Genomic DNA, 26,934 nt, shown 5'->3' on the forward strand with positions numbered 1-26,934 from the left:
GCTCTTGGCTAGACTGTAGCATCAAACTAGGTTCTCCTCCAAATCTGACTCGGTGAGTACTTTTTCTTTGCTGCTCCTAATTTAGCACATCTTCAGACACAGAAGGGAACAGCCTTGACTAATGGCACAAATCGTAGAGTTACTTCCCAGATAGGCTTTGATGCTGATGTTAAGGAGTGAAGACAGACAAGCAGCAAGGACTCTGCTGACGTTGCCTGGGCGAGTGGCTGGCTAGGCACTAACGCCAAGAACAGCAATAGCTAGAGCTGTTGCCTTTACCTGAGTGGCTGTCAAATACACAGCACTCACGCACATGCGTGTGCACACACATGCCTATTTTTCCATCTAAGTCTCTTACACAGCTAAGCTTGACAAGTATATATCTGGCGGTATTCTGCTGTTTTATACCTTTATTTTCGTTTAAAGGGGACTGAGATGTTCACTTTGGCTTTACTGCGTTTGTCCAGAGTCTCGAGTGGGGAAGGGGATGGCCATGCACCCCGTCTCCCTCATCTCTCACAGCATGCTGGGACAGCTGTAAGCAGACCCACTCCTTGTAGGGAATTGACGGTTCACATGAAATAACATATGTCAATGCAATAATGTCTTTTATTATTCTGTTACACGCAGTCTAACGAATCCCTGATTTAGATATGTGCAAATCCAATCTCATACACTTTTGTCAATAGGTTTTTCTTGAATAACCTGTTGATAATCATTATTCTTGGAATAATTTTAAAGAGGGAAAAGAAAATATGATTCTATCGTTTTGTAATAATGCTACTAACAATGCATATTAATCACAGAATCTAGATTTTGACGTGTCTCTGAAGATGAGTGCCTCCTCCAAATCCTTCTTTTCATTTAGTAATCGTCAGCATCACCGGCACAGATGGCAAGCAGAGCCTTCTCGTAATGCCCTGAAGCGAAATGCTGAAAGGAAGAAAATGTAATGTATTTGAAATACAATGTCATAGTATTTCTAAAAAGAAGCATAATTCCTCTGAACTATAGAATGAAAGACCATGGGCCGTTAGCATCACAAGAATTATTTATTTTTTTCATCTAAGTATTTAATATGCCCTGAGAACTGTTCCCTGGAAGTTACTGAAAAATAATACCGTGGGTGTAGTCAATAGAACGAAGTTTATATAAAGTTGATGGAACCCTAATGTGTTTTTATAAGAAGAATAACTTCCAGTAGAATCAAATCTTCTCCTCCGCTTGAAAGAGGTGTCCTCATTTATTGTTGTAAATCAGTGTAGAGTCTGGAGGGCAGATTGGGCAGTATGCCTCAGATGGCTTAAAAATGTTTATACTCATTAATGCAGAAATTCTACTTCAAGAAATCTGTCCTAAGGAAATAATGATCAATTATTGATGAGCCCAAGATTTATGCTCCAAAATATACACCGTAATATTATGTATAATAGTGAAAAAGTAAAAAGCAATAAATAATAATGTGGGGCAGTTTATGTACTTTAGAACTTTTACAGTGGGATCCATGATTTAATAAAAATATTACTTTAAGTAGTAAAACAGTTTTTAAAAGAAAACATGTACAAAAAAATTTTGTTATTGGTTATCTGTGGTGGAGAATTAGGGCCATTTTAATCCTTTTATCATGCTTCCGTAGTTTCTAAGTTTTCAAAAAAAAGATAGTAATAAATAAAAGGAATTATAAAACTTATCTTTGTTAAAAGTCAACTCTCACATCCATGTTCTCTTACACAAAGTTGTGTAATTATAATTCACTGCCTTAAATGCACATAGTAAAGTTGCATTAATCATATGTGAATATTAGTAGATTTTGAGGTGGCTGTCGTTAATTGCTGTCTAGGTATTAGAACTAGTTTATTCATTTAGAAAATGAGTTATGACACGCATTTCTCAATGAGAAATGTTTAGCACCACTAAAAGTTTAAGGTTTTGAAGGTGGCTGTAAGGAGAGTTTTATCAAAGACGAAGGAGGAAGATGTCTCCTAAATGCTCCCTTAACCCTTCCTCTTGGAAACCACTTCAGCTCCCTGAGGGCCTACAGGGTCTTCTGGGTTGTGTGATCTCTTCCTCCTTGGGTTGTCAAGTTTCTTCCGTATCTTTCAATAAACTAAAAAGCTATTTTATGCAATTGAAAATTTCAATGGAAACAACGTGGACAAGGTAACAGGACTTGCAAAATATACATTAAGATACATTCTAGGGCCCTGTGCTTGGGTTAATGCTCTGAGGGTGCCATCTTGAAGTTCTTTATACTTTTTTGAACAAGGGGTCAAATGTTTTCATTTTCCATGGGGTGCCCCAAATTCCGTAGATGGTCCTACATACTCTGATAATTCTTTGCTAGGTTTTATCAAAATCCAGGCTCAAGCTTAGGTGGGTGTATCAGAATGAAGAAACCACCGGCCTGTTGACTTCTGAGCCATCGCTTCTAGGCATGAGCTTCAAGGGCTCATGGGATGGCAGTGTGCAGAATTTTGCACCCGTGTGATGGGATCTGACTGGCTGCCCCCTCCTATGACGACACAGGAGAGCTGATCTCAGAAAGCTCTTCACAATTAATGGGCTCTTCTTGCGAAACGTTTTCTTGCTGGTGCTAATCATGCTTGGCCATTTAGCTTGTAGAGCCTCATCACGTGATCGTGGGATGAATAGTTTGCATGACAGACCAATGACTTTTGCTTAAAACACATCAAAGAGGAATAAGTTTTGTCACCGAGGTGAAGGGATTTTTCTCACCTGTTGTGGTGCACTAAGGCTGCCTGACCTACTAATGTAGATGATCCCAGCCAGAAGAGTTAACTTTCTAGATTCCACCGTGAGGTTACTTAAATCACAGCCCTTGTTTCAGTTTCGAAAAGGATCGAATATGGCTGCAAATAAGTCACGCGGAGGAGACTTACTTTGATGTCATGGAAGAGGGACTTCCCGTATCTCTCTTTGTATCGTTTCCTTATGGTCATCAGGTCTATTTCACTTCTGGCAATAAGAATCCTGATCACGGTTTTATTATGGAAACCAAAGTCCTAAAAGACACAGCCAAGGGGAGAAAAACAATAAGGAAACAGCACCTTAAAGTCAGTCTCTCTAAAATCGACTCATCCTCTTTCCTGTGGCCGTGGGGTCCTGGTCCTGTGTCCCTCAAGCCCTGGCATCCCCACCCACGGGCATCGACTCAGACTCCGCCTCCCCTCTGTGACCCGCCCCCGCCTCCCCCGGCCTCCCCACACTGTACACACACAGTCAAGTGGTCCATCTACTCTGCTTCTTAAATGCCCTCTAATCTCTATTTTCAGGGTCACAGCCTTGATGCTGGCCCTCATCACTTCACCTGATTCTGCAGTAATCCCCCCTTTTATTTAAAAAACCATTTTTTTATTGGAGTGTAGTTGATTTACAATGTTGTGTTAGCTTTTGCTGTACAGCGAAGTGATTCAGTTATACATGTACATATATATATACATCCACTCTTTTAGATTCTTTTCCCATGTAGCCCGTTACAGAGTGTTGAATAGAGTCCCCTGAGCTATATAGTAGGGCCTTATTAGTTATCCATTTTACGTGTGTTTATGTGTGTACATGTCAGTCCCAATCTCCTAATTTATCCCTCTCCCGTTTCCCCCTGGGACCATAAGTTTGTTTTCTACTTCTGAGACTCTATAATTCTCCCTTTCAAACCTGGTCAACCTCCCCACTGTCTCCTGAACACCGCATCTGAAGATGCAAATCTGATCGTGTGCTCTTTCTAGGTAAAAATTCTTCCTGGGTTGGGAGGTGGGTCCCAACTCTGTTAGATGAACGTCAGCGTTTCTAAGACGGCAATTATGTTTTTATTTTATCGTCTGCTTATTGTGGAAAACTGTAAAAGTAAGAATTCCAGGTACTCAAAATATTTGCTGATTTAACCTCCAATACTGAACAATACACAGCCATCCCTTTCTGTGTACTAGGTCCGGAACGAATACCGCTTCACAAAGCAATTTCAACTTGTCTGTTCAAGTGGAGTACTGGTGACATCCAGTGGCCAGGAATCAGCAGCTAATTTTTGATGTCTGAATGTTTTGGGTATAGACCTACTAACAAACTTTTCCATAATTTGAAGTGATAAACATGAATGATCCAACCAACTGCCCATATTTAAGTTGTGTATCATTTGCTTAGAATACACAGGAGAAAAACAGAGATTTTCTTTGGTGAGAGCTGGTGAAAACAGCTTTTGAACAATACTTGGCACTGGCAGGAGGCCCTTGTATATGAACACTGATTACTGGAATATACACTCCTCTGCTGTACCTGCAAACCGTGCGTGAGTACACATTACCTTCCTTTTTGCATTGACACACACAGCGAGGGTAGAGTTTTTATTTATTATTAGGATAATTGGCCCTCACTTTGGGCGTAATTGGAACCAGAGTAATGTGATTATTTTCCCAAGGTCATTCACAAGTGAAGCTTTACTCTTTTTGTTGGAGAAGGAAACGGTTGATGTCATCCGATATCCTTGCCCAATACACTTTTTTAAATATATAGTTAATCCACCTTTATTCTTGGAAATAGAATCAAAAGGAAGCAGAGGACTGTGAGCTCTGATCCTGATCCTGTGTTCTGAGGATACGTGGGTTCTTTTACCTAATAAAAAATACTTGCACATCGATAAAAATAAATAAAAAAAATATTCTTGATGATTTACATATTATCCAAGCTTGCTGGCTACCTCTAAGAAGCTGGTCTATGACAATTGCTTGGAGGATAAAGCACTCCCGTGAAATTATTGTACCACTGAATTGTTTTTAATGATTTTCTTGGAGTTTTCAGGGCTGTGACATGTATAGTGATTTGTATGAGACCTTTTCATTTTCTCAATATTTTCGTGTGCATTGTGGATGAGATACGCATTGTCTCGTGCAGATAAGTGTTTGTTTCTTTGAAAATGAATGCACCAAAGATGTGCAGTTGTATAATATATTTCTTCACTGGAGCATATTTTCTTTCAAATTAATATATTTGCATACAAATTCAAATATGGGAATCAGTATTTAAATAATTGAAGTAAAACTCGTCCTTCGAGAAAGTAGACATGATTTCTGGAGAAATTTTAAAACTACGTGGCTCATACTTACATGGATCGCACTGTATAATCTGTAAGCAAAATAGCCTGGTTTGTCTCGAACACAGAGAACTAGGAAAAATCAGAGAGAAAAGAAGAAAGTTTGGGAGTGACAGTACATGTTCTCTTCAGAATTTGGGAAACGATGAGAATGCTTTTTTTTTTTTTTCCAGTTACAGTCCTGGAAGACTGATACTTCGTGAGTTCTCTGTGGGATCCCTCATTGTACATTGTATTAAAATGTCAACATTTAGAATAGCGGTAAAACCATAACCTTCTTTACAAGGGAAAGGAAGTTAGTATGTACAAGATGAATTTAAAGGTGTGAGATCCCAGTTACCTGAGAATTCAAGGTTTCCTAGTGTGAAAGTTGACAGCTGTTAGGAAGGGTGTGGGTTCGTGAAAGTTATCAGCTTGACAGTTTAGTGCATTGTATCGGTAGCCGATGCACGTTTCCTGTACAGAGTTAACATTCTGTCTAAATAATTAAATTCAGGGGAAAGTGGCTCAATCAACGGCTTGCTCACGCCTATTTAATTCAATCAGAGCTAAGCAGCATTCACTGTGCCAAACACATTATTACTCACCAATTGCAACTAGCAGCTCTTGAAAGGATCCATCATAACATCCGTTAATGGCGTCTACTATGTCTTGCCCAGAAATAGTTTGAAATTCCTGGAAAACTTCAACACATGATATAATTCAAAGGAGATTTTATGAATATTATAAATTTAAAATGCAAACAGTGAAGGTAAATAAAGTATAGGGGTGGGTGTTGGGTTGCAGTAGGCCATCTTTTAAAATTTTTTAATCGACTTTTGTGTGTTATATATAGTAGAAAAAAAACCAAAAAAGTATTTTAAAAAATAAGGGAGACAGGAAGGTACAGCAGTTTGGGGAAAGTTGAACAAAGTAGGACCAGTAAGGCAGCTTCACATAAATCACGACTTCAGTAATAATGGCCTTGGTTCATTACGGACTGTGTTCACCATCTTCTTTTTTTTTTTTGCGGTACGCGGGCCTCTCACTGCTGTGGCCTCTCCCGTCGCGGAGCACAGGCTCCGGACGCGCAGGCCCAGCGGCCATGGCTCACGGGCCCAGCCGCTCCGCGGCATGCGGGATCTTCCTGGACCGGGGCACGAAGCCGTATCCCCTGTATCGGCAGGCAGACTCCCAACCACTGCGCCACCAGGGAAGCCCTCACCATATTCTTTTTAAGACAACATATGATGCACCTAACAGGAGATAGGTAATATAGGTAAGTTCTCCATCAGAAATAGAGGTGGTTTTAAAAAGTTTAGTATTGAAAGGTTATGTGATTCAATTATTGGCAAAATAAAATTCTAGGGGAACTTCATCCTTAGCAATGTTATTAGATGAGGCACGTCTGTATAAACATAACCCCAAAGAGGTACCTTTGAGGTAACTGGCTTTCCTCTCTTTATATGTAACACCCCCCTTTCCCAATTACCTACTTGCTTTTTATTCTATAATCAGGGGATAGCTGTAAAGAACAGAGGGCAGTTACCCAGCCATAGCTGCTGGTAGCTCTTGTTACACAGGATCATTTGCAAAAGCGTTTTGTGCTCCCCTGTCCTCTTCTGGCAGGCCTCCCACAGCACCTGAAACATCACAGGCCTCCAGGTAGCACCGCGGCCCCAGGCTGGCGTGCCCAAGGTCCCGCGGTTGCCCCAGGGCTGGCCCGTTACCATGGCGTCCTGGGCAGCCGTGGCAGGGTCCGTGTACCCTTCTTCCCTGGTTCCCTGTGAAGTAAGCACAGGTTTCCCTCTGTAAGTGCTCTGAATTGACAACTTAGTAGGGTTACCGGGACACAAATCTTTGAGCCACCAAATACAATGGAGACCCCTAAGAAAGTTCTATCATTAGTCGGAGTTAGTCTACGTTTCTTGGGTACTTTATGCAATGCAGGTCTTTTTAAAACTGTGGGCACTTTTCATTTTTTCTTTGTAGCCGAGGTAATCTTTCAAAGGAGTTGACAAGTTTTTTCGCTTTTCCAATTCCCTGAGCGGTATCTCCGCCGCCCACCCCTTCAAACAGCGCCCACTGCCTGGCCGGCTGGTAGAGACGGGATTTTAACATCGTCAGAAGGAAAAGGCAGAGAGAAAGCGTGAGTTAATGCTCAGTCTCTGACCTGTAACATCTCATGTTGGCAACAGTAAAATAACCATGAAATCCAGAATGTGTGCAGTGAGAGTATTTTGTAAATTTGTTTCACTCCAGCCTCTTTATCATATGAAGAAAGAACAGACACGGCCAAGCTGCCCTAAGAGAAGTCCTTTCAAACAGGAGGGAAGGAGAGCTCACTAATGCAGGACCCTCTGGTCCCTGAGGGTTATGAGGACCAGAGGGCAGAAAGAGGTAGAGACACGTGATGAGACAGTTTATTTAACCTTTCCTTTCCTTTGGGTCCAGATCTGGAGGAAATGCTTTTTTTGTCTTTTTTGACCTTGCTGGAAGAACACAGAGGTCACTGTCTTCTGCCCCTGTTGTCTTTTTGGACTCTGGAAATGAACTCGGTGACAGCAAGATAGGGCAGCCGAGGCCCTGAGGACACCTTCCTGAATTCATCTCAGTCCCGAAGCAGCACGAATGGGCCCCAGATCTCTCATCTGCTCCCGATGGAGGAACTTGCCTGCTGGCTGACGAGCCAGAAGCGGAGCCTGACAGGTGGAGTGGTTTATGGCCGCAGCAGGGCAGACCCTTCCAGCAGGCCAGGGCTGTGAGACAGACCGCGCTGGCTGGAGCCCTGTGGGGAACATAGCCGGGCACTAGTGGGAGTCTTAGGCTCCAGAGGGAGCAAGGGTGAGGCCAAACCATCATGAAGGTTACTTGGTTCTGATCAAACTGAGACAGAAAAAGCGACATAAGTTAACCAGCTTAACTGGTCAAGTCTCGTCTTCCCAGTGGGATTTGCCCTGACCAAGCTGTGCAACGTCATAACCTACCCGCCATCCCCTCCCCTGCCCTGCCGTATCCTTCATCGCCTAACATGCTGTGAAATGCACCAATTGATTAGATTTCTCCTTAGCTGTCTGCATCCCCCGACTAGAATGCAAGCTTCTTAAGACTGGGGTCTTTGACTCTTTGGATAATTCCCAATTGTCCTTGGCACGTTGTAGGCTTTTGAGAAATATTCACTGAGTCAATACTAAACGAAGGAAGGGAAGTTAAAGAAATACCTTTTAGATGGCAGAATTTAAACACCAGTTAGTAGAAACGGGAAGATTTTCTGGATCATTGAGGTGTTTTTTGTGATTGCCAATCAAACGATGTAGCTAACTAAACACCTACGCATGCAAAGTTTGTGAGAAATATTTAAGAAATTTCTGCAGTTCTGAAATTTTTGTGAGAGTTTTGATTTTTGGACATTTAACTTGAAATGGTGCCCATCTGTTTACTTCTTTGTGCAGTTAATTGCCAAAAGCCCTTTAAGCAGACTGGTAGATTAAAAAAATGTGTATCAGTTTAATGTGTGATTTAGCTTTTCCCAGCAAGTGGATTTTGTCGTATAAAAAGCCTAAGACAGTAGACTGGTAGGTGATGTAAATGCCAGAGAAATGGCATAAATGAGAATTGGGGTTAAGGGCAAAATAAAAATGTGAAAGGAAGAAATTAAAGGAATTAAAATCTGGCTGGAAGTATTTGGAGCAAAGTGGCTACAGATGATCCCCAGAGGCCTCAGGGCGTGAGTCTGAGGTAGCATCACCGGGAGACTCCTGACAGCCAAGATGAGGACAGTTTCCATTTTTTCTGTCTGTGGAAACATTTATCATCTGCAGGGTGATTTGCACACATGGAGTAATTGATCTCTAAGTGACTAACTTTTCATTATTTGACAGATAATTAGATCTCCTGTAAATCTGGTTTAATAAAAGCACAGGAAGTGCTGTGAGTCAGTTCAGTGATTGGCATTAGTTTTCAAGAAGAACGTGTTCTGGTTGAGTGGTTTTCTTATTAGAAATAGCCCTGTTGGAAAATTCTTTATAGATTAAAAGCTCTTTTTTTCCCAGCAAATATGACCGTAATTTAAACACTTCACATTTCATGAATACCTTAAAGCTTCCAATTCCCTCAGTCCCTATTAATTCACAAAAAAAGATGTGTATCTGAATGTTCATGATGTCAAAAAGATGAAAGCCATGGGCGGTGTTCCCCTTGATTCTGTAAATGAAGCTGCAGAGGGAGGGAGGAGGAAATGATTGTAATTGCTGAAGAATTTTAGAATATGGGTACTGGGAGGGAATGGAGCAGAATGGGTTCACTTCCTTTAATTTACAGGGTAAATATCTGGAATCTCAAGAAAGCAAAATGATAAACCCAAGGACACACAGCTGACTTAGAGCCAAGAGCAAAAGATACATAGATATATATACCTGGTTTTTTTACACAGAGTATCTGTCTGTTTATCTATTATCTATCCGTCATCTATCTACCTGTCTACCTATCTGTATCTCTATCTATCTGTCTATCTATCTATGTATCTATATGTATCTATCATCTCTCTATGTATATATGTATGTATGTATCTATCATCTACCATCTGTCAAACATCTATCTATAGAGAGAGATAGGGGCAGAGAGAATAAGGATCCCAACTAGAGGGTAGAAGGAACTTGGTCATGTGACAGTGCCAGTTATTTGGCTGGAACTCATCACCTCTTTTTGTAAGATGTCTAGACAGAGTCTCTGAAACGGTGTACACCACAGATAGTGGTCAGAAGTGATGGACTTCTTCAATTCTCTAGTTAACGTTACATCGTTTTCACTCTTGGAAATTTACTGATCCAAAGCCTAAACCAGGAGGTCCAAAATGAAGAGCCATTAATGTAGAAGTCAGAAGTCTGTGGTCAGACTTCAAAATATTTAAACATCTATGAGAAATTATACATTTTACTAAGCATTACATGGGACTCCTGATCTTGAAATATAAGTTTTTTACTTCCATTTTCTATTATGAGTTAAGTGTTTTCTTTGAAATATGTATTATCTTATACTTATGTATTATCTTATACTTAGAAATACATAATATTTAAGTAAACCTCATTAATTCCCCTTGGCTTCCTATAAAATCTAGGTATTGCTTCACCGTCAATTTTTATATTCTATGTTGAAAGGACAATTTTACTGCCCTGAAGAGCTGTTTCAAGATTAAACACACACACTTAAGTTCCGACTCTAGAAATTGAACTTAAGAAGTAATACTTTATCCTGTAAAGTCATAATCCAAATTAGGTGAAACCCAGTGATAAAATAAATTGTGTATTATTTTTAAATATGTGTGTCTATACAAATAATATTATATATACAAATACACATCCTCACATTTAGACTCTATCAAAAATAAAGCATTATTGTTTAATTTCAGGAAAAAGGACCTGCAGTTGTGCATAAGATAGATAGCTCTATTACATCAAGGGAAAATATCGTTCACTGATTTTTTTTCCCCTGGTGATTTATTTTCTCTCAAGTTTAGTTTTCAGAACTGTGTGTTTTTCCCTGAAATATAAGAGCTTTCCTTTATAAAAACACACTGCGATCCTGATTCTTGGCTGTCAGTTCCTTTTAGGGGGTTTGTAGCATAACCTTTGACGAGGTGCAGAGATTCTCAGAGGTTATTTGAATACTTGACCATTGGAATTTTACCAGATGGAAATAGAACTGGAGTACAAATAGATGGGGTTGGAGGTGGGAGCAATCCCATTTAACAGTGGAGGTGGAGGTATGGTGTCTTGGGGCTGTTTTCATGTTAGTCTCTCACTCAGCAGACGTGAAACATCAGGTCAGCCACGGAGCCCATCTGAGTTCCCAGGGACGGGGTGCAGCCATTCGGCTCCCCTGGGGAGCTGACTCTGAGATGGAGACCAGCAGGTACCTTGTTATATTTTTTTGCCTTTTTAAAAAAACAATTATTGAAGTATAGTTGATTTACAGTGTTGGGTTAGTTTCAGGTGTATAGCAAAGCGATTTAGTTGTACACGTACACATATTGAAAAGATACCTGCACCCCTGTGTTCATAGCAGCACTGTTTACAATAGCCAGGACATGGAAGCAACCTAAATGTCCATCAGCAGATGAATGGATAAAGATGTGGTCCATATATACAATGGAATACTCCTCAGCCATAAAAAAGAATGAAATAATGCCATTTGCAGCAACATGGGTGGACCTAGAGATGATCCTACTGGGTGAAGTAAGTCAGACAGAGAAAGACAAATAGCATATAGCGCTTATATGTAGAATCTAAAACATGATACAAATGAAACAGATTCTTGTTATTATGGGATGTGCTGGGGATCAACCATGGATGGGAGAGAAAAGAAGCCAAATTTGGAAGGAGAGGCTGGGCTGTGATACAGGCCTAGTGGAATGCAACATAGTCCTAATGAAATATATTTTTTGTCTTCCTAGAAAGCTTATATATTTCTTTAATAAATTGACATAAATTTCTTTTCAGATACTAAGAACATAAAAACGTGTTTGCTATTAAGATGCAACTCATGGATTTATAATAGGGCTTCTGGTTTTATTAGGGGCAGTACCAATGCCAACACGAATTTCCGACTGGAAACTGTTGTTTTAATTTACATTACGGAGCATCAGTCCTAGAAAACCAAAAGATGAAGACCCTTCTAAACTGAGAGAATGTTTTAATTAATCTTACGACGTTGAAAAGTTAGAAAATATTCAACTGACGTTGCCAAGTGAGATTATTTTTAATATTAATAATGATTATTAAAAACTTTTTTCCTATAATGACTCAACTTCTGTCACAAATTTAAATAAGCTTATTTCTACAACACCTTACACAGAAGTCTCAAGTTGGACGATATCTGTTCTCTATTGATGTTCTCATCCCAGAGATTAGAATCTTCAGAATAGGACTTGAGGAATTGATACAGGCGGTTTTATGAACTCTGCGGCCATGCCATGCACGTGCAAATTAAACCACAGCAAACCAAATTAAACAAGAAAGCAAATTCTTGATTTTGTTTTTACAAATAGAATTTTTACTTTAATTGAAAGGTCAATAGATTTGCTCAGTACTATGCCAGTTTTTTCAGTTGAACAATTTTGAAGAAATCCAACCAGCCCTAGTCACCAATCTCTCCTCCGTCTGGGGCAGCTAATACTTGCTTCCTCTGGAATCTTTCCTTTTGGATTTCTTTATTCCTAATTCAGAACTGACAATAACTTGGGCTCAAAAAAAAAGAGTAAAAAAAATTTTTAATCCTTGTTGCCTGGCAATGAATGGAATTGTTAGTTTGTGTTCTAATCTGGCTGATATATTTATTCATTCTTAAATTATAGAGACTATTGTGAAGTACAGTATAAAGTTTTTAATCACAATAAACACACATTAAAGAAACCACACCTCCTGTGTTTTATTGGATGTGTTAATCCACCCCGAAGGAGGAAGATAGCAAAACTGCCCAATCAGAAAAGAAGGAAAATGAAGTAGTCACTTAAATTTGCACACTGCCATTGATATTTTAAAGGAAAAAAAATCATTATCAATAGTCATTTTCTCATTTTAACTATCTTCTGTATATAGAGTAGTTCTAGACAGGGTAGAAAGAATTCTTAATTTTTATCTTTCTTGTGTAAAGTAATACAATACTTTAACTTGAGAAATAAAGTTGTTCATTTTTGTAAAAAAAACTTTGTAGCGTTAAAAAAAAAGAACTCTCTCTAGGTAAAAGTTTGAACCTGCAATTTCAGAAAGAAAAATTAGCATATGGCTGTGGGTCTATTTTCTGGAGTGGTTGGGAGCTTTTCTGTATTTTTTTCCTGATGTGATGTTCCCTTGTTTTCTTTCATTCTGTAGGTTCTATAACCTGCCCTGGAACATTGAGTTCCATCCACTGCTCTCCCTGCTAGAAGATGGCTAGTCAACAATCTGAGTGATAACACAGAGGAACCGAAATAGCTTTTCTTGCCTAAATCCAAGCCCCTTGTTTCCTGCTGAATCCTCTCCCGTTTCCTGCATCACTTCATCAGGTACTGAGGGTGTGTCTGATTGATTTGGTCAACACAAGCTGAAGGAGAAGATGGAATTACAGAAATAAAGAGATGGTAAGAAGGGAAAACTAGTTTTTATTTTCAGTAATCCAGATTCTCCTCATTTAAAGTCATGCGTGAGGCTCCTGGATCCCTATGTATATTGTACTCGCATCTGGTGATTCTAACTATTCACCTATTGGTGCGGTCCTGGGTCCCTGGGGCCTTAGGCGATGTTCTCATTCTGCTGATTGTAACCGTAGAATTTTAAATCTCTTAACACCCTTGTAATATATAATTATTGATGCATTTATTGATAATTATAATCATTTTACTTACAGCAGATTGTTTTGAGAACAGAGATGGTGTCTTCTTCATATTTGTTTGTTTCTAGATCCAACCCAAGTTTCTATCACAGTGCCTTGAATTTAGCTGGCATTCAGTAGTTGTTATTGTACAGAATTCACTGTTAGACTGGGGTAAACTGGAGTTTTCTGTCCTATTTTTTTGAAAACGAAACATACCTGTTTTTTTAAATAGTGCAAAATGGTGTGAATTTTGGAGTTTCATACCTGGACCAAGTTCACCAGCGTATCTCTGAAGTGTCCCGAGGTCTCTGAGTAAATGTCCTCCTGCAGGTCGCGGCTGTATTCTGGGTACGAGAACGCCCGTGTTGGAGGGTTGGTTTATGACAGAACCACGTATCGCTGTGCTTGCCTAGGTCAGCGCTACCTCCCCCGTATGAGTGGAAAGTGAGGAGACATCTAATCTGCTGACATTTCTTTGTCTTTTACCACATTCTACTCACATGAAGCCAATAAACAGTCCACCCAAGTAATTTGACAGCAATGGTAACATAGGCCCAGGTCGGTTTTCTTAAAAAAAAAAAAAAAAAAGTACTATGTCTATTCCAAAACTGAGAAACAACATTGAGAATCATTTTTGCATTCTGCAGTCTTTTTTTTTTTTTTTTTTTTTTTTTTTTGCGATACGCGGGCCTCTCATTGCCTGGGTCCCTCCCGTTGCGGAGCACAGGCTCCGGATGCGCAGGCTCAGCGGCCATGGCTCACGGGCCCAGCCGCTCCGCGGCACGTGGGATCCTCCCGGACCGGGTCACGAACCCGTGTCTCCTGCATCGGCAGGCGGACTCTCAACCACTGCGCCACCAGGGTAGCCCACATTCTACAATCTTTAAAGTTCAGAATCCTGCCTTCTCTTTCCTTAGCGCACTGCCCAGCCCAGCTCTCCCCAAGTCTTTGTCCTGTCTTAATATTTTCAGTGAAGGGTCTTACTTCACTCCCCTTGGGAAAGTCTTGTTTTTGTTTGAATGCAATAGAGCTGATTGTCTGGAACATTTTCTTGACAGTTCAATGTCACATAATACATGATGCAATGGAACTTAAGGCATTAAGCCTTTTTAAAAATGAAAAGAGTTAACCTTTCCACTTTTAACATGCGTAAAAACCTGATTCTGAGGTGGATCGCAGTGATTATGAGGTTTATGTAAATTGAAGTAGTTGCCCATATTTGTAGAATTCGCTGAGAGATCATCGCGCTTTGCTTTGTTCTGTCTTTGTACCTGGTCCCTCCTAGGTAAGAGATACGACGCTCCCTGAGCCACCGTGCCAAGTACTTGCTGTCCTAATGTAAACACCCACCTCATAGAAACTAGTAATTATTTTCCTGGAAAGTCCACTTAACTTGATTGTCTAGGGAATTGTTTCATTTTTAGTACCCTAATCATCGATCCTACCTAGTGAATTAATTAGTCTTGAGTGAGTGGTATTTCACACGAGTGTCTTAGAAAATTCTTTAAAATACATAAACTGGAATATTTTACATGTTATTTGCAAAATATAAAGTTTATATGAGGATAAAACATATGTACAAATGGGTATTTCCTTACGCAAATAGTAGGCTTCTCGCATCTGGAAAATTTCTCCGTTTGTTCTTGAAGCTAATATATCAATGAGGCAATTCTCATCAGTGCCTGCTCCCTAGAAGGACAGAGCGAGAGAAATATAAAGGCATCTGTGCTGGAAATAACAGTGCACTCTGCAGTAAAGGGATACAGCCTCCCTGGTGTTCTGAGAGGTGGCAGAGGGCAAGGAAGTATGTTTGGGTTAAAGACAGGCCCAGTTCAGTCTGCCTCTGCTACTTACTAGCTGTTTGGTCCCAAGAAGATAATATTATCTGAAACTCTGTTCCTTCATAGAGTAAAACAGCATGGGCATTTCTGAATAATGTGGGAAAATATGTTTAAACAATGCTCAGGACACTGATTTTTTTCCTGCTAGAATATCAATTCTTGGGCAAGCTCGAATTTGATCCTGGGTCTCTAATTTTGCACAGATGTTTTAGAGACGTCTCCCTGCCTCTCCCAGGATGTGGACTTCTGCACCGTTTGCCTAAACATTTGGACTGGCTACTTTCTGTAGTCTCTTTCAGCCATAGGCATAAACTCTTCTCTGATGGTGATTTTAAAGACAACACATCTTTTTCAGAAAGCTTCAGAAATCCTTTCCATCCTGTGAGACATTGATACAATGTAACAGTGTCATCTAAACAGTAACATAGGACTTACTTCACATCATTTTGCAAGAGGTAGGGATTGACATTATGCAACACTCAATACTCTGTAATAGGCTATATGGGAAACGAATCTAAAAAAACGAATAAAAGTGGAGTGGATGTATGCACACGTATAACTGGTTCACTTTGCTGTACGCCTGAAACTAGCACAACAGTTTAAATCAACTATACTCCAATAAAATTTTTTTAAATAGTAAAAACAAAAATCAGTACTTTTGAGATTCATATCTACTCACTGAATTTTAACTGAGTAAATTCCACATATGGAATTGTAAAAAAAAATTAGTTGAAATTCATATTTTACATAAGGCTTATTCTGATCTACAAATATGATGGCCAAGATCCAGATTCCTTAATATTTTTTCCGTTTCCCTTTTGGAGTCACACATTGTTCCCAGACCAGGGTAATCAGGTCATTGGCAGGCACTGTATTGGAATGATTGCAGCAGCTCTGCAGGTGTTTCATATCAGCATTTGGAAAGATGTGAAAAGCCGTTTGGCCTCCATCCCTAGCCAGCAAACCTCTAACAAATCTATAGTTAATTTCTTTCCTGTAAGAAAGAATTGTTCTAATCCTTCAGAAGTAACATTTTGCTACATTTGAGCAATAGTTTTTGTAAAGGATTATTTTAGGGTCACAAAAATAAAGATGTCATCTATATTTTGTCTCTGACTCAGTATTACTGCTGACTCATTACTTGATGAGCCCAGTTTATACCACAGTGTAAAGAGATTCACATGAATTATAATATTTCCTCTTAATGTATGAAGATACACTTCCAAACAGCCCCGGAAGCTTTCCTTTCGGCAGATTGGCACAGAGCGGCGTTGGTGGGTCTGGGTTTGCACAGCAGGAGAATCGACTGATCCCGCCGCTGGGCTCTGGAGGTCCCCCCTTTCCTGACAACCCCCCCCAGCATTTCTTTTGTTTCTTCTTTGTGCAGAAGTTCCCTCCCCTCCCTGATCACACATAGCAGCATCATAGGGCAGGTCCCGCACTATGGAAATATTTTCTCATCCGACCTCTACCTTCATGGCGTGCCAGAGCTCGTGGGCATCGTAGGAGGGCGGTGGGTACATGAGGCCCACCATGACTTCCTTGAAGTGATTGGAAAGCTTCTCCTTCAGGTCACTGACCAGGTCCTGTGGAGGGAAAAACAAATACCTTCATTATATCGCTTACCAATTTTATGAGAGAAATGGGATAATTGCAGAAAGTCTTCTAGTACGATTTCCTTTTCCACGTCACTTCACATAATAACTAGTCTGGTTTTAGTTCACACGTGTGTACGTGGATTACACGAGATCGTGGACTTGAGGGTTTGAAAATGACTGATGTGAAGACATCTCTGCATGAAACATCATCTGTATGGATGTTCTAGTCACGTAAACACAGAGGGATACTCCTTTCCAATTCCCAACCCGACCCCTCTTCTCATCTCATTATGAAAATAAATGAAATTTGAAACCTGAAAGCATGTTACTTGGGAGTGCTTAGTTTTCTTGTGTGGAATTAATGAAAGAAAGTCCTTAAAGAATATATGTATTTTATTTTATCATTATAGCAATGTCCTTTAGCAAAGAGTTTCTGGTTATACTATTGCCAAAAAGCTTGTATAAATGAATTAAGTAGTCTTAGAACTTTCTTCAAAGAGTCACATGAATATACTTACTGAAAATATTGAAAATTAAATGCTTAAAAGGAAAAATAAGTGTGCTGGATTTTTGGCCTTGATATACAGGTACAAGAGCACGAAATTGATCGTTTTAATGTGACTTTCCTTTTACTCATGTAGAATGGATTGTTTAAAAGCCTATATGTTCAATTTATTTTTTGTAGGGTTACAAAGATATCTGAAAGATATTTAAAATTTACCATTTCTTGCTAAAATGTATAGTGTATATTCAGTTTTATGTTGAAATACACAATATTTTAGTTCTGACTTGGTTCAGTAATGATTCAATAAGGCATAATAAGCTTTGTTACAATAAAAACGAAATAGTCATAATTTTCATTTTATTTAGTATAATCTGGAAGCACGTTTCCTATACTGTGGGTTTTCTTTTTTAACAAATAAAAGCATCAGCCACAAGGTGGTAATTGGTAACAGAGAGAATCTATTGAATTTGCGCCCAGGTCAGTGCAATTTGTTTAATGAGCAGTTAATAGGGGTCTGGAGTTGTGGCAGTTGCTTGGAGTAGATAGATATAAGACTTACAAGATCGCTTCCTCATGGAGCTGGTAGTCTAGTTAATTCCCTCGTTGTTCACCATCGACTGTTTCTAATCCCTTTACCAAATAGTCCTATAGTGCTATTAGGAGACAGGTGATAGCAATGTATAAAGCTGACGTGAACATCTGAGCTCGTGAAGGCTTTGTTCTCATGCTTCCATGAGCTCAATACATCTTTTTTGAAGGAAAGATGGCAGTGTATTCAATGAGTGTTTATTTCTACTCTTTCCCAGACATGGTGGTAGGAGCTGGAGAAAAATAACACAGGGTCTCTGTTTTCAAGAGGACCAACATTCCATAAACCCAGACGTAGCGTAAGTAAAAATGTGAGCTAATGCTTTTGAAGACTCTGATCTTCATTTTTCACTTTATAAGATCCTAAAGCAGTAGTTCAAGAGAGTTCTAAGAATTCAGATATCAGAATGGCCTTACAGGATCGGAGGACACAAGACACAGTTACACAAGGAAGGACAAGTGGCATGGAGATAGGAGTTCAGATGCCATTTGTGATGGTTAATTTTATGTCAGCTTGGATGGGCCACAGCACCCGGATATTTGGTCAAACGTTCTTCTAGATGTTTCTGTGAAGGTATTTCAAAAAACTGTTTTTTAAAATTGAAGTATAGCTGATTTACAATGTTGTGTTTGTTACTGCAGTACAGCAAAAGTGACTCAGTTATACATGTATATGCATTCTTTTTTCCTATTTTTTTTCCATTATGGTTTATCCCAGGATATTGAATATAGTTCCCTGTGCTCTACAGTAGGACCTTGTTGTTTATCCATCATATATATAATAGTTTGCATCTGCTAACCCCAAACTGCCAACCCATGCCTCCCCCACCCCCCTCCCACTTGGCAACCACAAGTCTGTTCTCTATGTCTGTGAGTCTGTTTCTGTTTAATAGATAATGTCATTTGTGTTGTATTTTAGATTCCACATATAAATGATATCATATGGTGTTTGTCTTTCTGACTTACTTCACTTAGTATGACAATCTCTATCATATCATGTTGCTGCAAATGGCATGATTTCTTTCTTTTTTTACGGCTGAGCGGTATTCCATCGTATATATGGACCACATCCTGTGAAGGTATTTTTTAGATGATTAACATTTACATCAGTGGACTTTGAGTAAAGCAGATTACTCTCCACAATGTGGGTGGGTCCCATTCAGTCAGTTGAAGACTTTATAAGAAAAGACTGATTTTCCTTCAAGAATTCTACCAGCAGACGGCCTTTGGAACTGAGCGGCTACCCTCTCTGAGGCTCTAGCCTACCATAGTCTCTGCTGGCCTGCTGTGTGTATTTGGGCTTGCAGGCCTCTGTAATCACGTGAGCTAATTCCTCGAAATCTCTCTCTCTCTACACATCTGTTGACATCGTTCCCAACAGTGAGGACCTTGCATAGTTGGAACAGCGTGTGGTGGAGATGTTTCCTTCAATATGGCGCATAATGTGCCTCTCACAGGTGTTTATCCTCCCACTACAACAAAATTAACTTCAAACTAACAATAAAAATATAGCTGGAGAATCCCAAATGTTTGGAAAATTTTAAATGCACTTTCGTGTGATCCAAATCTCAAAGAATATATCACAAGGGAGTTAGAAAATACTTTTAATTTAATGAAGGTGAAAATGCAACATGTCAGAATTTGTGAGATGTGGTGAAGATAGTAATTGAAGATACACTTTTAGCTTTAAATATTTATGTTAGAAGAGAAACATACAGTCAATGAGCTAATCTTCCACCTCAAAAGATCTAGAAAAAGGAAGAGTAAATTAAGTCCAGGATAAGAAGGAAGGAAATAAGAATAAGATCAGAAATCAATGAAACTGAAAATTAATAAATACTAGAAACTGTGAATGAAATCAAAATGTAATTTTCTGAAAAGATGAGTAATGTTAATAATATTCTAAATAGACAAGAAAAAAGAACAGAAATATTGGCAAAGTAAGAGTGACATGTACAAATACTACAGACATTAAAGGAAAAAAGCAAGTTATGAACATATTTATAACACTATATATGTAAGTGAAATATAGCTGATTTACAATGTTGTGTTAATTTCAAGTGTATAGCAAAGTGATTCAGTTATACATACATATATATTTTAATTTTTTCCAGATTCTTTTCCCATATAGGTTATTACAAAATATTGAGTAGCGTTCCCTCTGCTATACAGTAGGTCCTTATTGTTTATCTATTCTATATATAGTAGTGTGTGTCTGTTAATCCCATACTCCTAATTTATCCCTCCCTCTCCAACCTTGGCAATCACAAGTCTCTTCTCTGTGCTGTCAGTCTGTTTCTGTTTTGTAAATAAGTTCGTTTGTGTCATATTTTAGATTCCACATATAAGTGATATCATATGATATTTGTCTTTCTGTTTTACTTCAGTTAGTGTAATTATTTCTAGGTCCATCCATGTCGCTGCAAATGGCATTATTTCATTCGTTTTCATGGCTGAGTAATATTCCATTGTATATATGTACCACATCTTCTTTATCCATTCATCTGTCGATGGATGTTTAGGTTACTTCCATGTTTTGGCTATTGTAAATAGTGCTGCAGTGAACATTGGGGTGCATGTATCCTTTTGAATTATGCCATCATCAAAAAGTCTACAAATAATAACTGCTGGAGAGGCTGCTCACCACCTATAGGTTATGTCTATTGCCTTGCTGGTGCATCCCTAGAAGCTGCCTGTGGCTGCATCACAGAAACAGCCAAGCAGAAGCTAAGGCTTGACTTGCTGGAGAGGGTGTGGAGAAAAGGGAACCCTCCTACACTGTCGGTGGGAATGTAAACTGGTGCAGCCACTATGGAGAACAGTATGGAGGTTCCTTAAAAAACAAAAATAGAGTTACCGTATGACCCAGCAAACCAATTCCTCAGCATATATCTGCAGAAAACCATAATTCAAAGATACACCACTATATTTTAAAATTTAGTTGAAATGGTTCGATTCCTTGACAGACACAAATTACCAGAATAAACTCAAGGAGAGTTTGAAACTCAGTCGAAATTTCCTTATATTTATTTTGAAAAACTGGATTCACAATTAACCCACACTCTTAATCTCTAGACCCAGGTGAAATCACTTGATACAATCTATGAAACATTTAAGGTGGAAGTAAAATCAACTCTACACAAAATCTTGTAGAAAGCAGCAGATGAAAGAATACTTCTCAATTTATTTTATGTGACTAGTGCTGTCCTAATACCAAAAAAAACCCCCAAAACAAACAAAAAATTAAATCCAGCGCAGTGCCTTAAAGGTTTAAATGCAAACAGACCAATGGAATAGACTTTTATGTAGAGAGTAAAGGGTCCTGGCAGCTGATGGAAAGATAGAAACGTTAGAATTATCATCACTTTTGCGAGCCTTCCTCTGACCCTCGGGGAAGCTGGTTATTTCTTTGCCACCGCTGCTCCACCCTCGCACTTATTACACTAGATTTAATGACCATATTATATGCATTTATGTCCCCCCAACGTCTATCAGACACGGACTTTCTCACAAATGTCCCCAAATCCATCATCTCGCTCTGGCACAGTGCTGAGTACTCAGATGTGCAGAGTACGTGGTATATAATGCATAAATGAACATGTGAACGAGTGCGAGAATAAAGGAATAAATGTGGGAGGAGAAAGCCCTGAATTTACTGATTAAATGTAAAAGATAAAGGCAATGGCCTGGGCACTGCAAAATCTTCCATTTGATCTTCAGTCACTTTTTGGGTCCGTATCCCTCCCAAACATTCATAACAGCATCTTCCCTTACTTCACCTGTGATCGCCTTGGGCGCTGACCCTGAACACCGGTGCGGTTTCCACTGCTGATAGGGATCAGCGCGGCCGCTAGATGGCGCGGGGGAGCTTTGCTTTGGAGCGTAGGTGTGCGTGCGTGCGTCTGTGCGTGCGCGTATGCGTGTGCGTGCGTGCGTGTGTACATGGCTCTAGCAAACTGATTTCATAAGGTAGCTCGAGGAAGTCTGAGAATTTGGGTGGAACAGGCAGTGCCAGGCGTCTTCCCAACCCGTCGCGCCCAGGCTTGGGGGTGGCGTGTGGTTCCGGTCCTGGCGAGCATCAGCTGTGAGGTGACAGGTAGGTGCCCTTACTTCTGTGTCTGTTTCCCGTCTGTACAGTGAGAACTCTAACAGCACCCACCTCATAGCATTGGCCTTAACAGAATATATTTAACTCAGGTGGAATTCTTAAATTATTTTCTGGGAGGTATGAGGCACTCAAAATGTCTCCCCCCCTCCCCAAATATTAGGTAATTTGCTGCAGATTAAAAATGGCTGATACTAGCTGTTTCCTCTCTCCTCTCTTTTTGTCTCTCTGCACCCCAGAAGTTTGCGTGTTACACTGCATTTCTCACATGTTACCAATATCCATTGTCAGTAAATTCTATGGTCTCTAACTTACAACCAGAAACTGACGATTTTGTCCCACTTTTACCGCCATAACCCTGGCTTCGGCACCGTCGTGGCTCCTTACGTCATTGCAGCAGCCTCCGAGTGAGTCCCCTTCTGCCCTTACACCTGTCCTCCCCAAACACACCTGACAGGTGCTCCTGGAAAAATGCCGATCAGTTAGTCACTCCTCTGCAGAAACACCCTTTGCCACTCCCAACTCCAGGATGAGTTACAGCTACTTTTGTGCAGCTGAGCTCGGGATAAGCAAACATGCAGGTGTTTTATGCGATGGTCACCAAGGCACACGATGTCCCCTTGGCCAATCTGTGCCCTCACCTCCTGCCCGTCCTCTCCCTGCTCCCGACCCCCCTCCACCCCCTGGGCTTCCGGAGGCTCCTGGCACAGCAGACCTGCTCCCTCAGGGCCATTGCTTTCTCCTCCCTGTAGCTTGAATGTTCCTTCTCTAGGCCAGCACGTGGCTCGCCCCTTGGACTTCTTCACAGAGCCTGCCGTCGTCAGGCTATTTACAATTACAGTAAGTCCTCTACATACGAACGTTCACGGTGTGAACTTTCAGAGATGCGAATGTGCACAGAGAAAGGACAAAGAGAGAGAAGAAGAAGTAACTGAAGAACCGAAGAGGTTCACGACGCAGGAAACGGCAAGGGGATTTTCTCTATCTGAGGAGGCACTGTTAGTTTCTGAGGCACAGAACCCGAACGTAGAACGGTACACGAAGGTTGCAGCAGCCGTTCAGAATGCAATCCAGTGCTACCGTGTCATCTATGACGAGAAAAAAAGAGCTACTACCCAGACATCACTGGATCGTTCTTTCAAGAGAGTAGATAGAAGTGAATCCAGCAAGGAACCAGAACCTGTGCCATCAGCGTCAGGCGTGAGTGAAACTGCAGCTTGCCCTCCGTCCCCTATTTCTGACGATCCATCAGCTCTGCCATCTCCCACCACCTCTCCCTCCTCCAGTCAGTAACTCTTCTTGCCTGTTCCCTCGATACCAGCCCCTGGATGCCAGCTGTTGTACTGGACTACTGTACTTTACAAGGGACTGTACTGTAAGATTAAAAAGCTTTTCTCTATTTTTTGTGTTTCTTTGTTTTTTATGTATTCTTTGTGTGAAGAGTATTATAAACCTATGACAGTACATACTATACAGCCGACTGTGTCAGTGGGGTTCCTAGGCTAACTTTGCTGGACTTACGAACAAATCGGACTTGCGAATGCGCTCTGGGAACGGAACTCGTTCGCACGTGGGGGACTTTTACTGGCCACTTGGTCCGCCCGCACTCCCTGTCCTTCTCACCAGGCTTCATCTTTTCTCCAGAGCACTAGTCCCTTCTAACAGGACCCGTTTCACTAATTTTTCTCTCTCTCACCAGGTAAAGACCCTGGCAGGGCTTTTGGTCTGTTTTATTCATGGCAGTTTCCCCAAGCCATAGCACGGTGCCAGCTACACAGCATTGGTATAAAATAATGAACGAATGGGTCCACTCGTATTTCCTCAGTTGTTTGTTTGGAGGCATTGGCTGCTCAAGGGAAAACAAGCAATGGTCCCCATCTGCACGCACTTTGATTTCATGGAGGGGCTGGAACTCAGGAATTACAGTGACCTTGCACTGCAAATGGGCAAAGAGTGCTACAGTGTTTTTTCAGGGCATCACAAGAACATATCACTTTCATTTGCGAAGATACATATTGAATAATATGTTTAAGTAGCTTAACTTTGCAAGTTCAAAGAGGAGCCTTCAAACCCATTCTCTAGTTAGAGTCTTAAATTCTCTCAAGGAGGGATAGAAATAGCTTTGCCAATGCAACCTTTGGAGTGTGCCTTTCCTCAGGCCGACTGCCTCTGCTTTCTTGTTTGCCCTAAAGGGACGCTATGGACCTCACAGCTTGGCCCTGCGTTAGGCTAATGAGTACATGCTGTTCAAGCTGGGCTGCTCTGAGCTCCTGGGGGCTGCAGGTGGGCCACCCACAGCAATTCCGACAGCTCCATTTAAACAAAGTAACATGGCGGTTCCTTTTCCTTTCTTCTTTTTACCTTTATCTAATTGTGTGCACTCAGGGGCAAGACATAGAAGGATGGCTAGCACTCTGTTTGTCTGAATATGCTCAGGGGAATCGTTTTATATGCTTTTAACTTGTATGCCTTTTCTGTTATCATAAAAAAAATACTTGCTGTTGAAACACTCTGTGATGTAGGTCTGTACAAAGTGTAACTTAGAAGTTGTCTTCATTCTACCCCCACTGCTATTCATTGTGTAAATACTTGGGCAATTTTATATTATAAAAACGCTTGTGCAAGCTGCTTTGTCACTGTGCGGTGATAAGTAAATTTTTAAAAAATTTATTTATTTATATTGAAGTATAGTTGATTTATTATATTGTGTTAGTTTCAAGTATACAGCAAAGTGATTCAGTTATAGGTTACTACAGGATGTTGAATATAGTTCCCTGTGCTATACAGTAAACCCTTGTTGTTTATTTTATATATTCAGCGTGTATCTGTTAATCCCAAACTCCTAATTTATCCCTTTCCCCCACTCCCTTTCCCCTTTGGTAACCATAAGTTTGTTTTCTATTCTGTGAGTCTGTTTCTGTTTTTTATATAGATTCATTTGTATTATTTTTTAGATTCCACATGTAAGTGATATCATGTGACATTTGTCTTTCTCTGTCTGACTTAACTTCACTTAGTATGGTCACCTCTAGGTCCATCCATGTTGCTGCAAATGACATTATTTCATTTTTTTTTATGGCTGAGTAATATTCCATTGTATATATGTACCACATCTTCTTTATCCATTCCCCGGTTATTGGAAATTTAGGTTATTTCCATGTCCTGGCTATTGTAAACAGTGCTGCAGTGAACATTGGGGTGCATGTATCTTTTCAAATTAAAGTTTTCATGTTTTCCAGATATATGCCCAGGAATGGGATTGCAGGATTATATGGTAACTCTATTTTTAGTTTTTTGAGGAACCTCCATACTGTTTTCCATACTGGCTGCAACAATTTACATTCCCTTTTCTCCACACTCTCTCCAACATTTGTTATTTGTAAATTTTTATTGATGGCTATTCTGACTGGTGTGTGGTGATACCTCATTGTGGTTTTTATTTGCATTTCTCTAATAATTAGTGATGTTGAACATCTTTTCATATACATAGCAGCCATTTGTATGTCTTCTTTTGAGAAATGTTTATTTAGGTATTCTGTCTATTTTCTGATTGGGTTGGTTTTTTTGTTTTTTTTTTTTTTGATATTGAGCTCTATGAGCTGTTTGTATATTTTGGAAATTAAACCCTTGTCTGTTGCATCATTTGCAAATATTTTCTCCCAGTCCATAGGTTGTCTTTTTGTTTTGTTTGTGATTTCCTTTGCTGCACAAAAGCTTTTAAGTTTGATTAGGTCCCATTTGTTTATTTTTGCTTTTATTTCTTTGCCTTGGGAGATTGATCTAAGAAAATATTGCTAGGATTTATGTCAGAGAATATTGTGCCTATGTTCTCTTCTAGGAGTTTTATGGTACCACGTCTTATATATAAGCTTTACGCCATTTGGAGTTTATTTTTATGTATGGTGTGAGGGAGTGTTCTAACTTCATTGATTTACATGTGGCTGTCCAGCTTTCCCAACACCACTTGTTAAAGAGACTGTCTTTTCTCCACTGTGTATTCTTGCCTCCTTTGTTGAAGATTAATTGACTGTATGTGTGTGGATTTATTTTGGGGCTCTCTCTTCTGTTCCATTGATTCATATATCTGTTTATGTGCCAATATCACACTGTCTTGATTACTGTAGCTTTGTAGTATTGTCCAAAGTCTGGGAGGCTTATGCCTCCAGTTTTTTTCTTTTTTCTCAGGATTGCTTTGGCAATTCTGGGTCTTCCGTGGTTCCATATAAATTTTAAGATTATTTGTTCTAATTCTGTGGAAAATGTCGTGGGTAATTTGATAGGGATCACATTAAATGATAGGGGAGTATGTCCATTTTTTTTTTTTTTTTTTTTGCGGTAGTCGGGTCTCTCACTGCTGCAGCCTCTCCCGTTGCGGAGCACAGGCTCCAGACGCACAAGCTCAGCGGCCATGGCTCACAGGCCCAGCTGCTCCGCGGCATGTGGGATCCTCCCGGACCGGGGCATGAACCCGCGTCCCCTGCATTGGCAGGCAGACCCCCAACCACTGCGCCACCAGGGAAGCCCGAGTATGGCCATTTTAACAATATAAATTCTTCCAAGATCATGGGTTATCTTTCCATTTCTTTGAATCATCTTCAGTTTTCTTTATCAACATTTTATAGTTCTCAACATATAGGTCTTTCACCTCCTTGGTTAGGTTTATCGCCTAGGTGTCTTCTTTATTTGAAGCAATTTTAAATGGGATTGATTTTTTAATTTTCTCTTTCTGATATTCATTGTTAGTGTAAAGAAATGCAGCAGATTTCTGTACATTAATTTTGTATCCTGCTACTTTGCTGAATAGTTTTGTGTGGGGTCTTTTACAGTTTTCTGTATATAGTTATCATGTCATGTGCATATGATGA

The 26,934-nt window shown here is 40.0% G+C and overlaps 1 protein-coding gene and 1 long non-coding RNA gene across 3 annotated transcripts in view; one reads left to right on the forward strand and one right to left on the reverse strand.

Annotated features, from left to right (window-relative positions):
* Positions 1-533: 533 nt before the first annotated feature.
* The window catches only part of ANXA10 (annexin A10), a 66,470-nt gene continuing 40,069 nt past the window's right edge, over positions 534-26,934 (reverse strand). The window contains exons 4-12 of the mRNA XM_032633924.1: positions 16,746-16,859; positions 15,031-15,121; positions 13,697-13,776; positions 6,814-6,867; positions 6,633-6,726; positions 5,692-5,787; positions 5,118-5,176; positions 2,901-3,023; positions 534-933 (exon numbers count right to left, since the gene is read on the reverse strand). Coding sequence (XP_032489815.1) covers positions 865-933; positions 2,901-3,023; positions 5,118-5,176; positions 5,692-5,787; positions 6,633-6,726; positions 6,814-6,867; positions 13,697-13,776; positions 15,031-15,121; positions 16,746-16,859 — 780 coding nt within the window. The 3' untranslated portion in view covers positions 534-864. The remainder of the gene's footprint in view (positions 934-2,900; positions 3,024-5,117; positions 5,177-5,691; positions 5,788-6,632; positions 6,727-6,813; positions 6,868-13,696; positions 13,777-15,030; positions 15,122-16,745; positions 16,860-26,934) is intronic.
* On the forward strand, positions 6,197-15,936 carry LOC116755074. 2 transcript variants are annotated; one of them, XR_004350225.1, is made up of 6 exons: positions 6,197-6,362; positions 7,076-7,792; positions 10,891-10,993; positions 11,657-11,827; positions 12,952-13,199; positions 15,477-15,936. It is a non-coding gene; the product is annotated as an uncharacterized LOC116755074 (long non-coding RNA). The 2 variants fall into 2 exon arrangements; XR_004350226.1 differs by lacking the exon at positions 11,657-11,827.

The sequence above is a fragment of the Phocoena sinus genome, chromosome 6 (assembly GCF_008692025.1).
Source record: "Phocoena sinus isolate mPhoSin1 chromosome 6, mPhoSin1.pri, whole genome shotgun sequence".
NCBI classification, from domain to species: Eukaryota; Metazoa; Chordata; class Mammalia; order Artiodactyla; family Phocoenidae; genus Phocoena; species Phocoena sinus.